The sequence below is a fragment of the Calliphora vicina genome, chromosome 4 (genome assembly GCF_958450345.1).
Source record: "Calliphora vicina chromosome 4, idCalVici1.1, whole genome shotgun sequence".
NCBI classification, from domain to species: domain Eukaryota; kingdom Metazoa; phylum Arthropoda; class Insecta; order Diptera; family Calliphoridae; genus Calliphora; species Calliphora vicina.
Genome location: NC_088783.1, coordinates 57,284,431 through 57,300,273, shown reverse-complemented (window position 1 = coordinate 57,300,273; position 15,843 = coordinate 57,284,431). Strand labels below are relative to the sequence as shown.

General features: G+C 32.4%; 3 protein-coding genes across 3 annotated transcripts; 1 reads left to right on the top strand and 2 right to left on the bottom strand.

The window, feature by feature from the left end:
* Positions 1-989: 989 nt before the first annotated feature.
* On the bottom strand, positions 990-2,118 carry LOC135956877 (NFU1 iron-sulfur cluster scaffold homolog, mitochondrial-like). Its single transcript, XM_065507477.1, has 3 exons — positions 1,960-2,118; positions 1,656-1,900; positions 990-1,587 (listed from the first exon to the last, which is right to left on the bottom strand). The coding sequence occupies exons 1-3, from the start codon at positions 2,031-2,033 to the stop codon at positions 1,061-1,063; spliced, it is 846 nt and encodes a 281-aa protein (XP_065363549.1). The 5' UTR covers positions 2,034-2,118; the 3' UTR covers positions 990-1,060.
* An 854-nt stretch (positions 2,119-2,972) lies between these two features.
* Positions 2,973-3,709, top strand: LOC135957397 (transmembrane protein 242). The gene is made up of 3 exons (XM_065508136.1): positions 2,973-3,096; positions 3,181-3,419; positions 3,489-3,709. The coding sequence occupies exons 1-3, from the start codon at positions 3,045-3,047 to the stop codon at positions 3,618-3,620; spliced, it is 423 nt and encodes a 140-aa protein (XP_065364208.1). The 5' UTR covers positions 2,973-3,044; the 3' UTR covers positions 3,621-3,709.
* LOC135957396 (uncharacterized) lies at positions 3,632-4,499 on the bottom strand. The gene is made up of 3 exons (XM_065508135.1): positions 4,283-4,499; positions 4,183-4,219; positions 3,632-4,118 (listed from the first exon to the last, which is right to left on the bottom strand). Exons 1-3 carry the CDS (start codon positions 4,434-4,436, stop codon positions 3,779-3,781), a joined length of 531 nt encoding a protein of 176 aa, XP_065364207.1. The 5' UTR covers positions 4,437-4,499; the 3' UTR covers positions 3,632-3,778.
* Positions 4,500-15,843: the final 11,344 nt, after the last annotated feature.

The window sequence follows — 15,843 nt, the reverse complement described above, 5'->3', positions numbered from 1 at the left end:
TAATCAAAATATAAAAAGATGACGGAACAACTGCAAATGTAAAAATCATTGAGTAAGCATTGTAACACCTAAATTGTTCCTAATCAATCAAATATACAATTATATATTTAGTATATAAATATGGCCCTAGATTGTTGTTGTAACAGTTCCACTGTTTTCGAGAGTTCTTTCCTGGGGAAAATCTTTCGGTTGAATCAGTTGTCTCTGAGTTGACAATCATTGGCCGAGTAAAATCCAATTGTCATTTCATAGAATTCATTTCATTTGGTTTGGTTTAGAAAAATTAAAACAACAAATTTTTTCGGAATGAACCCACTTTTCTCATAGGTATTTTTAAATAATTTGTTTGCCAAAAACTTGACTTGTTTTAATATATGAATGAATATATGATAAAACATTGCCAAACTACATTTGGAAATTATAAACTACTAGTTGGCCGCCCCGGCTTCGCCCGGTAGCATTTACTTATGTTAGTTCTTCAAGGTTCTCCAATCCACATGCACCTACCTGTTCTTATTTATTTGCAAATAAAATATCTAAATTTGTACTGCATACTTTAGGGAGCTTTTTTATTACAGTTGACTGGACTCAACAAATTTCCGAATTTACCAGGAATTTTTTTTCTTTACAAACCATCTCCTGAAAATTTCGAATCGAATAAAAAAAAAAATCTGCCAAATCGCTCCAGCCGTTCTCACGTGATGCCATTACATACATGGACCATTTCATTTTTATATACCTATATAGATATTGGGAATTGACAAAATCAAAAGGAATCTGAAGGAGCTAAAACAAAATCGGTCTGATTAATAACTACGGAATCAATTCTACTTAGAAAACTGAAAGGGTATTCATTCCGAAAAAAGATTAGGTTTTACTTTTTCTGAAAGAAGCAAACTTCAAAATTAATTCCTCTTTCGATCAGCATGGAATTCTGTGACATTGGAGGGAAAGTCTAATTTATGCCTTCAAGAATAAAAACAAATAAATCTATAACATTTATTTTATTTTGCTACCATTATCTTATATAACAACAATTTAATAATAATTCTTAAACATTCTATTGTTTGGTTTCAGTTGCGCCAACAGTTTCCTCTTTAACCTTTAGATTTTTTTCAAACTTGTCAAATTCCTTATCAATAATTTTGTCCACCTCATCGAATACTTGTTCGACACCCTGAACTTCAGGGATATAAAACTGTAGCATATTTTCTACACCATTCTTTAAGGTGACAATTGAACTGGGGCAAGACGAACAAGAGCCTTGCATTTTCAACTTTACAATGCCTTCCTCATAGCCCATGAATATAATATCGCCACCATCTTCCTGTACGGTGGGTCGTATACGACTGTCCAATAGTTCTTTTATCATCATGACAACATCATCATCGTCATCTTCAATTTGTGTATCGGTATTTGGTTTGGCTTCATTTAAAATAGGCAAGCCACTAGCAAAGAAATCCATAACAACAGCAAAAACTTCAGGTTTTATAACACCCCATTCAGCATCCTCTTGCTTGGAAATAGTGATAAAATCAGCTCCAAAAAATACAGCACGCACACCCTCAATCCGAAACAAAAGTTTAGCTAGTGCAGGAAAGAACAAACCAATCAATAATATTGAAACAACAAAGTAATACAATTTCACCACCTACCCAAGGGACTGCAGTAGGCCGCCGATACAGAAGGAAAATCATAGGTACTTCCCTTACCCAACACCTCGACACCCGGTAAAAATTTCAAACTGTCTGGATTTGGGGTATCTTGTGTTTGTATAAACATAGATCTTTGGATATTTTGTAAAATTCCCACATTTTTAGGCGAATCCAATAACTTAGCTGTATGCTGTGTTGTATTACTCCAGATATTCTGCATTAAGTAACGTTTTGTAACAACATTGCTGTCCATAGAAAAAAATCATTAGTTTCTTTAAGTGAGTATTGTGTGTGGAATTATTACCTGCTAGTTATTTTATTAATATTATTGCTAATATTACGTGAATTTTTAATTGCGTTCAATATTATTTTCGACATTTTTCTATTGTTTTTTTTTTCGTTATCGCAAAACTAACCTAGCAAATCTGAATTATTTACAATGTCAAGATCAGCTGTCTTTTGTTTTGGTTTTTCAGTACTTCACTGAACATGCCCAATAGTTGTCATATACAGTGGATCATAAAAAAGAAAAAATAAAAAAAAATCTGAAGTCATAAATCAATATGATAACCGTTGTCTCCACGTACCAATTTGTATTGCTAAGTCCCGGTCCACACTGAGCAAACGTTCGTCACAAATACAAAATTTTCAATGCGAGAAATTGTATGAAAAACAAAGGTGTATTTTGCTTATGTTTTGTGTTGAAGGAATTCTCCAACTCATTACTTTGTTTTTTTACTTTTAGTACTTAAATAAATTGAATTAATTACACCGAATCAATGAAAGATGAAATTTTACATTAATGACAACTTAACTGACAGCTTATAGCATCGAAATAATTGCTCAAGCAATAAATAGAGCAATCATTGCGCAGCCTACATATCGCCAATTTTATGGACGCAAAGTCATAATCCAAACAATTTCAAAATTAATTTTATATAGTAATTTATTAACATTGTGCTTCTGAAAATTTTAATACATATAGAGAAAGTGTTTAAATTCCATGTACCTGGCCGAAAGCAAGCAATACTGGTAAAATATGCATATCAACAGAAAAAAATATGAAAACATTCTTGCTTCCTGGGAAACTATGGACCAACGAAGAAAAATTATATTTATATATTAGGCATTGAAAGACATTGGGAGTGCTGCCCATAAAATATAGTTAAGACTTCATTTCATCTCATTTACCCCACTGTACTATTTACAATAAACATATGTTTTTCTTAATTCGTTGAACACACCCCACCACACCACTCTTGTAAAGGTTCATTCAATGACATTTTGCTTACAAAAATAAAAAAAAAATGTAAATAGTAAAAAAATAAAATAAAGGAAATATTTTTAAATAAAAAAAGACAGATAAAAAACAATAACAAATAAAGAAAGATGAGTGAACCCAAAGAAACCATAAGTGATGACAAAAAATACAGAATACAAGGTATGAAAAGAAAAACAGCATACACATTTTTTACTATAAATTAAAGAAGAAACGAAAGATTATAAAACATTTTCGAATTTGTAGCGGCCGCATTTTTAGGTTTAGTAGGAGGCATATCGGCACTATTTGGATTTTCACGTACCCTAGGAAACGCAAAAAAGTCTGAATCGAAACTAATTGAAAAGGGCGGCACCAAATCACTTATACTACTGGACGAGGGTTCAGCTTTAGCAATGAGAGCCTTAGGTTGGGGCACCTTATATGCCGTGCTGGGTACGGGAGCTTTTTGTTTTGGCGTTTGGAAGCTGTCGGGTGCTAGAAATGTAAGTGTCTTGGGTGCTATACAAAAAACAATTTGATTTTATTAAAATTTATAAAAATAAATTTTGCAGATGGAAGAGTTTCGCTTAAAAATGGGCAATAGTTTGCCAAAAATTAGCAGCAATGAACCACCCACTAGCCGTACTGATTTTGAAAGCTTAACTGATTTAATGAAATATTTAGCTGCCTGGGGCAAAGAATGATACAAAAATAATAATATTTTTCATATACGTTAGGTTTTATAAATAACTCTGTTTTAGAAGAGTAAATACTATTTAATTGCATACAATCATTTTATATTAGTTTTCTTATTAATTATTGTTTCAAAATGTTTACATAAAATGCCGTCTCTGATATTAATTTATGGTTTTATTCTATTAACATTTGCCAAATTTTCGGCTATCTTATTAGCTTTTATTAAATCCAATTTATGTTCACAAAGAGTCTCCAGATTCTCCCTCATTTCCATGAATTCCGCATAGTCATATTCTAAAAACAGTAAAGCCTGTTGTCTAAACTCAATAGATTCTCTAATGAAATTTTGCAAACAATCAGCCTTTTCCAAATATTCGAGTTTTTCCGGCGGCAGTATGGTTTTATCTACCACTGGATGCTTTTGTTTTGATTGTTTCAAATCCTTGTAGGCATTATATAAAACAGATTTCCAATCTTTCATTTCCTGATGCAGACGACTTTCATAGCTGGAAAGATACAATAAAATGTTTAATAATTCTAAATTATTGTTTGCTTAAACACAACACATACTCTTTAAATTGTTCACTTTCATTTTTCTGCTCATCGACTGTTGGTTGCATTAATAATTAAATTATTACTATTGTTTTAAAAATACTTTTATTTAACTTACAATTATCAAATGTTATATTGAATAGACTTTTGGTGCCATTATGAACGGTGGCATTGTTAACTTTCGCCTGTATTTTTTCTTCAGCATCTTGTTCCATGCTAGTTTCGGCTTCTGTGTCTATTAATATTGGTATATTATCCATTGTTACTGACATTATTTATGGTTTTACTTGGATTAATTACAATTTTACAAAAATGTTAAATAAATTCTTTCACAAAATCAAAAATATATGTAAACAAACTGACCGCCTGATATTGAAGTTGCCTGATATTTTTTGTATGTATGACGTGTTCATTTAACATAATTATAGTCGTTTCTACATAAAAATATGTCGATACCACAGTTTTTGGTTGAGTCGATATAACAGTTCACATGCGAAAGCAGTGCAATTAGACAGTTATTGGTAATTCAAAATAACGGTTTATGTAATAAATGCATTGTATGCATACATCAGAATTTTTGTATTTATCACTCTGGGGTGTGGTCAGTTTCTTAATTCATTCACTGACCACGACTAAAATTGGCTCCTTTGACTATTAAAACGGTTGTGTAGATTTTAATAAATAAAGAGTTGTTATAAACTTTTAAACTACTGGGGTGTTACTCCCTAATACGATTAGTCGGATTGAGTTACGCAGTAGCCCCTCTGGTCAACTTTATTTGCAATTTAAAGAATACTGTTTATTTAAAGGAAATAAACCACTGTTTATAAGGTAAAACCGTAACAATAGTGTATTTGTTTCTGTGTATTAATAAACTGTAAAAATGTTCTGAAAAAATGACATTTGTAAAGAAAATAAAACAATAAATTTTATTGTATGTACATTAAATCTCGTTCAAGCTAGAGATTTGGTTTGTAATTAAATAATCGGCAAACATTTCAGACAAATCTGGCAAGTTTATATCTTGTGTTTTGTTTTGTTCTGTTTGTTTTGTTTATTTTAATTTCTTCGCTGTCGTGGTCGGTCGTTGTCGTCGGTTGCAGCAAGTGTGTAAAAAGTGTGTGAAAGAAAAAAGCTCGCTCGGTAAAAATTAATAAAAATTATTAAAAATTAACAATAACAAGCTAAAAAAAGTAACAAATCAAAAATCTAGAAAGAAAAATTATATTGCAAATAATTAAACATAAAGTTAAGAGTTTTTTGTGAAAAGAAAATACCTATTGTTTGTGAAAAGAAATGACAAATTGGTTTGTGTATGAATGATTCAATAAAATAAAAAGGTGATTGATTGATAGTGATTGCAATTTTAATATGTGTAAATCAGAATTAAATTATTGATTAAAAGTTACAAAACATAAACAAAAAGCAAACAAATAACAACAAATTTTGAAATTGCAATTGTAAGTCCCTCTCCATAACCCACCAGAAATTGATAAATTAAAAAAGCCCGCCACCCAACAAAAAAAACAGGAACAGCAAACAGTGTAAATAAACTAAATTAATATTTTTTTGGATCATTGAAATAAAAAGAAGGTATGTAAAAAAGTGTTTATTATTTCTGTTTTGTTAATATAATTAAAAAATATTTATCATCACAGAGATAGAGAATCCTTCCAATTAGATGCATATTTACAAAGTTATAAAGTACCTATTTAAGATTTTTTCCAATTAGACATACTACTTACAATGTTAATATTAAATTCCAAATAAGCATTAAAAATGTAAAAATTAAAGAACTTGATCATTTTGTTGGAATTTGACTTGAATGCAAATATAATTTTTGTAACAATTTTTAGGCTATGTCCGCCTGTGTTCAAATCTGCTTTAAAATAAAGATTGAAAAGAGTTTTTTTGGGAATTAAATCTTTGTCAATTAATTTTTAATTTGTATAAGTTTTATAAATAACAAGCGGACCCGGCGAACTTCGCCTCACCCCAATTTTAAGCCTTCAGATAAACTTTAGAGTAATAATACAACATTTCGCATTTTCCGCAATTTAGTGAAAAAAACCTGTTGGTTAGAATTTCCATGGTCATTGGAAAGGTCTTTGAAATGTCTTTTAAATAAACATATTTTTAGTCTTTATTGAGATTTATTGTAGAAAACCAGATTTCATGAAAGAACTTGATTGTTTTCCTGAAGAATATAAAACAATGTACACTAACGTTTTTGTTGTTGTTATTGTAGCAACAGTGATTGCTGATTTGACAGCCCTTGGACCAGTGAACTCGGGTTATTCCGGTGTGTAGAACCGGCTGTCGTGGAAATGTTTTTTATTATTGCTTCACAGCGATGATGTATTAAACCAATTAAAGAATTAATCATCTTCTTTGACATTATTTGTCATTCCCTTATAATCACTTCTTTCGTGGTATAATTATGAGACCGTATTTTGCGATCTGTAATTTCTCTAAATAGGTTTACTATGGGATTGAGATCTGGCGATTGGGCATTGTAATCACTCAGTTACAATCTTAAATGTGTGTTGGGGTCACTAAAAACTAGATTTCAAACTTGACTGCCTTAATTTTAACAGACTTCGTTTGTCGTACAAATGATCTCCCATCACAGCCGCTTAAATTATATTTGAATATAATCCAAAAGAGAAAAGTATTACATTTCTGTTTAGACCAGATTAAATGTTCTTTAGCAAAATGTGAAATTTTTTTATTTTCAAAATCATTTAACTTCGATCTGAAATAAATTCTGAATATAAACTGTATAGTTCTGAAATCTCTAAAGTCATGTCATTCCAACCTATACAATTTTAAATTTTACCCATTTTTTACCATGACTATTTAACAAAATGTGAAATTTCACTATTTTCAAAATCTGATTTGAAATAAATTTTATAAATTCTACTATACAGTTCTGAAATCTCCAAAGATGTGGTTTCCACACTATTAGAACTAGATGTACACAATTGAAAATTTTATAAATTTTTTCCACAAATTTAATTTTCCTTGAACCAACTTTTGAAATCGGTGTCTTCCAATCGGGATGAAATTTGCACCAAGGTTAGACCTATTCGATAGTAATTCAGAGAATTTTTCAAATTTTTTTTTACTCAAATGAAAGCTTAGGTCCATTCCTTTAAGAGTTGTTTGGTCTCTTAGTGGGATGTGAGTGGTCTATCTATCAAAATAAATATTTTGTAACTCAAGATATAGAATTTTTGTGTTAAAACATTTATTTTGATACTATCCCACTTGCATCTCACTAAGAGACCAAAAAGCTCTTAAATTAAAGTAAGCCTTCTTTTCAAGAGGGCCCATTTTGTAAAAAAGTTCTATTTTGCCAAAAAAAAAAAAATCAAATATTGTATATCTTGAGTTACAAAATATTTACCACTCACATCCCAAAATATTACCACTCACATCCCACTAAGCAACCAATATTTCTTTTGAGACCAAAGCTTTCTTTTGAGCAAAAAAAAAAAAAAAAAAAAAGGGCCCATTTTAAAAAAAGTTAGATTTTGCAAAAAATAGTCAAAAATTGCATATTTTGAGTTACAAAACATTTATTTTGATAGATATCCCACTCGCATCCAACTAAGCGACTAAATAGGCCTTCAAGGAAAATATCTCAGCTTCTTTTTGAGCAAAAAAAAAAATTAAAAAGAGGGACCATTTCGAAAAAAAAAGTCAACAAAGTTTTTGATTTTGCAAAAAAACTGAAAAATTGCATGTTATGAGTTACAAAACATTTTTTTTGATAGATATCGAACTCGCATCCCACTTAGCGACCAAATAGTTCCTCATGGAAAATATCTAAGCTTTATTCTAAGAAAAAAATGGCCCATTTTGAAGAAAAAGTTAAATATTTTTTGTCGAAAGATTGAAGAAATAGCTATCTAAACTATTTGGGATACATTTTGCTAAGAACAATAGGTAATAAGTTACATGGATGAGAAAAATCACATGTTTGGCCAAAATGTCAAATTTTGACCCGCTCTAACTCCGAGAGTTCTTGACCGATCTTGTTGATAAATTGTGTCTGAATTACTATCTAATAGGTCTCATCATCCCGATAGGAAGATATCGATTTTAAAAGTTGTTTCACTTGACGTGAGATCCCCTATATATATTCTGTATTCTTATAGATAGCGGAGTCGATTAAGCCATATCCGTCTGTCAGTCTGTTGAAATCAATTTTCAGAAGCCCCCAAATAACCTACATACACGATTAATACATCAATATTTCCGGAATTCTTCCGGCTCGGTTCCGAAAAATCGAGAAAATCCGTCCACAAATGGCTGAGAAAAAACCAGGACAACCTCGATTTTTGATCTATATCTGGATTACTAAATCATTAATATAGACAATATGGCTATCTAATGATAGATATTTCAATGATCTTTGCAACGACGTATATAAGACCTTAGTTGGACCTACAATGGATAAAACTCGGAAAAATATTTTTTAACAATATTTTTTTTTTTCACCATAAGTTTTTTTTCGCTAAATATTAAAAAAAAATTGAAAAAAAAAATTTTTAATTTAAAAAAAAACAATTCAAAAATTTTTTTTCAAAAAAATTTAAAAAAATAACTGGAAAAAAAAATTTTTGTTTAACTAAAAATAAAACAAAATTTAAAAATAATAAAAAAGACAAGCCTCATTTGTCCCGCGGCTAACAGTTCGAGAAATAATTTTCCAACTCATGTTTTTGCTTCAATTCATTTAAAATCGTTTATTATTTTGGGTTGAAAATTTTACCAAATCTTGACTTTACTCTCTATTCGAAAAAATTAAAGAATAAAATTTTTGAAATAAAGTAAATTTTGAAATATCGGAAAAACATAATGTTATTTATATATACATACATGTTTTTTTACATATTATTTTAGTTTTAATCTTCTTTTTTGCAAAAGTTTAAAAGTTTCCATTGTTTTTGTATTTTAGTTAAACTTTAATACTGAAATTTACTATATTTTCAAATAGAAATCCTAGTAAATATAAATATATCTTAAAATACACATTTATATTTGGAAATAAATGATAATATTTTTGCAAACTGGAATTAAATTAAATAAGCTTTCCATTCTATTGTCACTATATATGTGTATGAATAAAATATTCCACCATCATGATATCAAAAATATTTTAAATAATTCAATTGAATTATTTTTTTTTGTTATTGTGTTTTTTATATTAGAAATAACAAACGATAACTATTGCATGTTTGGCATTAAATTTCTGCACACAAAAACAAAAATATTAAATATCACTGAAATTCAGGTTAAAAAAAAACCGAAATAACAACTAAATGCGGGTCAAACAAAAATAAAACCTTTGGAATTACATACTTATATACTGAATAGCAAGTACACTGAAAGAAAATGTGTCTAATGGAAAATAAAAGTATTTTGTTTAGCCTTTAATAAATGTTTAGTGTGTAAGTAACCTTAGGTGATTTGTGGTCAATAAATATATTATTATTTTGTTTATAAACCTTGGATAAAATACAAATTTCATTATGATTAATTGGGTTGATAAAATAATGTCGTTATTAGAAGTAAAATTACAATATAAATAGAAAAATTTGTTCGATATTTTGTTGTTGTCCTTTAAATTTGTTTATAATACAATACTATTACCGATTCCCATTTAGTATCTTATGAAAGCTCATCTAGAAATCTCTTTGATCCTATTATCTTCATATTCTTCTACTGGAGAAAATTGTTCTCTTTTATGATCCGCCCTATTGGACGGAATTGCTTTTTTTTAAATTTTGTAAATATGACGACTACATTGTCGTGTTCATTGAAAAGTGAAAAATATAAGGATTTTGAGCCTTAAAATTTTGTTTCAGAAGAGTCAATTCTGATTATGACCAAAATTGATAGATCCTCCTTGCATAGTATGCTTTAGCTTTGGTAAACACGGACTAATTGGTCCCTATTGTTACCAGGAGAAGCTGCTCGAGTCCCTACATTGGAACTAACCCGAGCGTTATGTTCAATAGGTCAGGCACTCTTATCGAAGTAAGCCGATCCCATGATGATCTTTCATTTCCTCTCTCTTCTCATATTCGCCAGCCCTTAAATGCAAAGTCTGGTAAGCTTCTGCTCACTGATGTTCTGCCTTTATGTTCCTAACTGTCCCATGACTCAAATGATCCTCAAGCCTGATCAGGCAAATCGTTGTAAGTTGTAAACAAAAAAAGTTGTGTATGTGAGCTCTAGTTTCAAAAATTATGATTTCTGATTTATCTTAATTCAGAAAAAAACTATTTATAGATATTTAGAAATGCTTTTAAAAAAACATTGCGTTGAAATAAAAATATAAATTTCAGGTTGCGAAACCGCTTAACTAGTATTGCAGTTATTTGCTGACCATTACAAGAACAAAATTTAAATTATTTAAATCCTAGAAAAGTTTTATCAATAACAATATAACTTAAAGGTAAAATTTCCAGTCACATTACCATTTTTCAACATTCAAGTACCAAAAAACTTCTTGGTCAAATAATTAAACAAATTATATTGTTTGATATCAGACTTCTATAGAATGTCCTCCGAATCCAATTTCAACTAAAATTTAAGATAATATATTCATCTTATCTTACAAACACACAGATTTTATAATTATAATTTGATCGTGGTTTTTCTCGTGTTCTGCCTTTATGTTCCTAACTGTCCCATGACTCAAATGATCCTCAAGCCTGATCAGGCAAATCGTTGTAAGCTGTAATTAAGTGCTATTTTCTTTAACGGCAGTTAGATTTAACATATGATCGATCATTCCATTCCTTGCTGTTCTCATATTCGCCAAAACGTTAATGCTTGGTAAGCTTATGCTCACTGATCTTCTCCCTTTATGTTCCAGTGGCACATGATCCAAATGATAGTCATGCCTGATTAGCCAAATCGTTGTGTGCTGTATATAAGTACTATTAAGAAGTGTAGTGTACAAAAGAACACTTCCATTCGTAGAAGATAATAATATAAAAACTCCAAGTCCCAAAGAACAAAACACGTGAGAATAATGAAAAGAACTAACCTGTCTAAAGTAATTATCTTCCATAAAACCACCTTAAATCCCTTACACGTCCTCTATCCCCACAACATATTCCACCTTAATCGGAGTGCAGTTGTCCCATCTACTTCTCCTAGCCTTAATTGGACAAATACCCGTAATAATACCTTTGATCACTCTAACACTACTCTTGTCCAGGTTCAGTTGTAGTCTGGTAGCTGTCATATTCTGTCGGTGCCACAAGACCCTAGAGATCCTACAAATGAGCAGAAGGTCTTGACTGAAGGTCAATCTACTTTAAAACAACCCTATGGTATTGACAGATAATTCCAAGCCCTGACTTGCACTCAATCACCCCTATCGCGAATCAATATTTCACATGAAATATGTTCCCTTTTCCCATTTTTCGTTCATAAATTTTGTTCACATGAAAAATACCCCATGTTGTGATGGAATTTTGTAAACAATAAATAGCTGTTGCGATCAAAATCAACTATTGTGAATGAAAAGTTCAGGGGAATATCACGATAGCAATTTTCACTTCAAGGGAAATGGATATTTCAAGGGAACATACATTTCACATGTTTTTCACGATATGAGTGAATACCACGAGATCTAAAGCTTTTAAAATCGATAGTATTTCCGCCTGAAAGACACTCTATTTATCCGGAAGCCTGAATGACATTCTAGTGACTATTTCCACTAGGTAGACAGCAGTGAATGTTTTTGGTCTATCAGTAATTGCAGCAGAACCATTGTATAATTTGCCGGAACTCTTCCAGACTGAAGTTTATTTCTGTCAGCATGTAGTTCAAGGGAACTGTATCGCTGGAATCTCAGCTGTATTAAGATTTTAGTGAACAGGGAGACTTCATGATATGAAGATATTGAGATACCTACTAAAATTATCACCACTTTCAGGCGCGGATCCAGAGAGGGTGAAATAGGAATTCCCCCTCCCCGCCGAAACCTAAAAGTTTTCATACTAAGAAAGAAAATAAATTAAAATTTGTAGAACAATTTTTAATATTTTCCAACCAAATGGTTGACCTGGTCCACCCAAATGGTTGACATTCCGTTACGATGTACAAATGGGTTCGTGAATCATTACAGAAGAAGTATAATCCGATCTCATTCCGAATCTTTAGTATCTAGAATTTTACAACAACTGCAGGAGACACCAATAAGAATTGACAAATTCATCGCTACATATTTCCCTATTAAATTCAGAGGCCTTAGGTTTAGAGTTATACATATGTAGCACTTCAAGGGGTGTTGTACACTTACTAGGGCCATTCGGTGATCCATTTGTAACATTCGCAGTACTTTACACCGGAACAAGCCATCTAACGATAACACCATCTAGAAGAATCAGGAAAACAATTACAAAGAACAATCGTTGTAGCTAGTCTTCAACTCTTTCTCATCCGTTCTATGATCGACTTACTATAAAACGTACTACTAAGAATTTTGGTTATATCCTTAAGATTGATTTTGATGCTGTTAAAAATAATGGATCGCAATTCGTAAAGAAATCGAATACATTTTATGATAATTCCGTGTACCCCAGATAAAATGGATCAGACTGTATATCAATGTTTGACTTCTGGAGTAGTTTGAATGTTTATCCACTTCTTTAAGTAATGGGAATTAAATAAGTCAGGTGTATTTGAAGTAACTGTGCTTATTATTGATCCAAGTCGATGAAAATAGTCGATACACAAGTAAAAAAAGTTTATCCAGACTTTCCGATCTTCCGTCAGTTAGGACCGGGTTGTGAAGAAGGTGCTTTGCTGTCTCATCTTCTCCTTCATCATGAAAACATCTATGCAAGATTCAATCTCCTAGCATGCACACTGCAACCACATTCCATAGTCAAGTATGTGGAATATTTATCATTGTTGAGGTTCGGCGACAGTCATATTCGTCGCATATGTGGTGTCAAGTGATTATCTGGTTTGCGCAATAGAATCCACTCTGGACGCATCATATGCTCAATGATCTCAGCTACCAAGTAGGTCTCCACTTTTGGCCAATTAATCTGCAATACAGGGACATTTTGGTTATCGGTTAACTAGAAAATTCCAACTAAAGAATGTCTCGACATTCATATAGGATGTCGTGTTGACAGCAATAACAGATTTCAGGTCGGCCTGACTATGAGTATACAACCAAATACCCATCCTGTATACTAGGTAAAACCTTAGCCAGTTCTCGTCCCTACCCACTGCTGTAGATCTCAACCTGTGAGTGTGCTAAAAGCACACCCACCTCCTATTTCAAGCCATCAGTGAACATCTCAAATGGATTCTTCTTGTTGGATTGTGTAACAACAGTTAACAGAGAATTTATAAATTCCAATACTTATTGCAGAAGGCCAGCAAGCCATATTTTATAATGGCATTCTATAGCGTGCACAAACAATGTTTCTTTTATTTAAACAAACAAACAATTCAGCATGTGAATGCAATGAAAATTTCATTACTAATTTAATAGAATTATATTTAATACATATTAATTATTAAATACATACACAACTCTGTGTATGTAGCAGTAGCTGAGAAATATAAAAAAACAGCACTGCTTGCAAATTAAAATGCATGATCATCAGCTCTTATGACGACCTGTCTTCTACACCCACCCCCTTAATTGCTCTCTTTTAAACACTCTGCCTGTCCACCAACAGTTGTGTAGAGAATTATAGTTGTCTCAAAAAAAGTCTTGCCAGATTTGCAGATTTTTTTTACCTCGAAATTGTAAAACTGCCGATATTCCCGATTTTTTCATAAAAAAATCAGATTTTATGGCATTATTCTAAATGGTATTCCAATATGGACTTCCAAACTTTGACTGTTAATAGCGATAATATATCTGTCGAATTGGCTGTTATTTATTCAGTTTGTTGTGCCAATTCACCATGGACGGATGTTGCGTTCAACAACACTATAGGTTAGATTAGGTTATAAAGGCAGCCAGTTTTACCAGCTTACTTGGGTCCATGAATTGGTCTCTAAAGGATCATGTTCAAGTCGGAAAGGGGTTCGATGCCTAACTAACCGGATGCACGACTAAACAAATCCATCTTCCTAACATCCACTCTCGATAGATCCGATAGGCCCTGCAGCAAAGGACTAGCCATTGTCGTAGTCCAAGCCCACCATAGAGCAGGAAAAAGACGAAGGAGATGTTCAACCGTTTCCTTCTCGTCTTCCTCATGACAACTTCTACAGAAGTCATCGTGAATCAAGGTGGTCGTAAACAGGTCATGTTTAGACCATCTAAGTTGAGCAGACTCAACAAATTTACGCTGTATGAGTGATTTATAACAGGATAGCGGTAAACCGTCCTAAAGGTCGATCTCGTCGACTTTCAAACGTGAGCCTGTTTGGGCCAGTTTATCCGCAATAGTATTACCGTGTACACCAGAGTGACCCGGCACCCAGAATAATTCCAGGTTAGAATGTCTCACCATCTCGTTAAGAGACAGCCGACATTTATCTGGATGTCGAATAGACACTAGAGATGGATTTGATATTAGGCTTGCTTTCAGTTTCAGTTCGGATATTCACACCAAGTATACCGCCCTTTTGATGCCTGAAATGTTAGATTGAATTTCCTTCTGAAAACGTGGAATATGGACTCGCATCTGTATAGATGACAAACTAGAAGGAGGTAACCCTAAAGGGTAAGGGGGTGCAATAGTCAATGTATGCAGGGATATTAGATATAGTACATCCCAGAATGAACCGGTACAACATGTGCAAGTGATAAAATTGTTCGGGCAAGGTTCCGCTATGAGGCGCATTTCTGGATGAATGGTTATGTCAGCAAACAAAATTTTCGAATTTGGGACGATACCCTTCAATCATGAGATCCGAGATCATCCAATGCATCCCAAAAAAGTAAACATTTTTGACTGGCGGAGCTATTGGTACATATTTCTTTCAAATTTGGGGCGATACCAATCCACATGAGATCCAAGAGCCTTCAATGCATCCCGATAAAGTCATTGTTTGGGCTGGCGAAGCCATTGGTCCATATTTCATTGGTATTATTCTAAAGGGTAATCCAATAGGGACTTCCGAACTTTAACTGTTAATAGCGGCCATATTTTTGAAGCTACATCTGTTGAATTGGCTGTCAATTATTCAGTTTGTTTTGTCAATTCACCATGGACGGATGTAGCGTTCAACAATACGTTCAAATGATAGATGGGGTTCGGGCAACGATCCACTAATTTTCATCAAAAAATCATCTTGAGCAATGAGTTCCACTTCTGGATGAATAAGTACGTCAGCAAACAAAATTTTCGAGTTTGGGACGATACCCTTCAATCATGACATCCGAGATCATCCAATGCTTCCCGAAAAAGCAACAGTTTAGTGTGGATTTTAGACTGGCGGCGCTATTGCTACATATTTCTTTCGAATTTGGGGCGATGCCAATCCACATGAGATCCAAGAGCGTTCAATGCATCCCGATAAAGTCATTGTTTGGGCTGGCGGACCCATATTTATTGGCATTATTCTAAAGGGTATTCCAATAGGGACTTCCGAACTTTGACTGTTAATAGCGGCCATATTTTTGAAGCTACATCTGTTGAATTGGCTGTCAATTATTCAGTTTGTTTTGTCAAT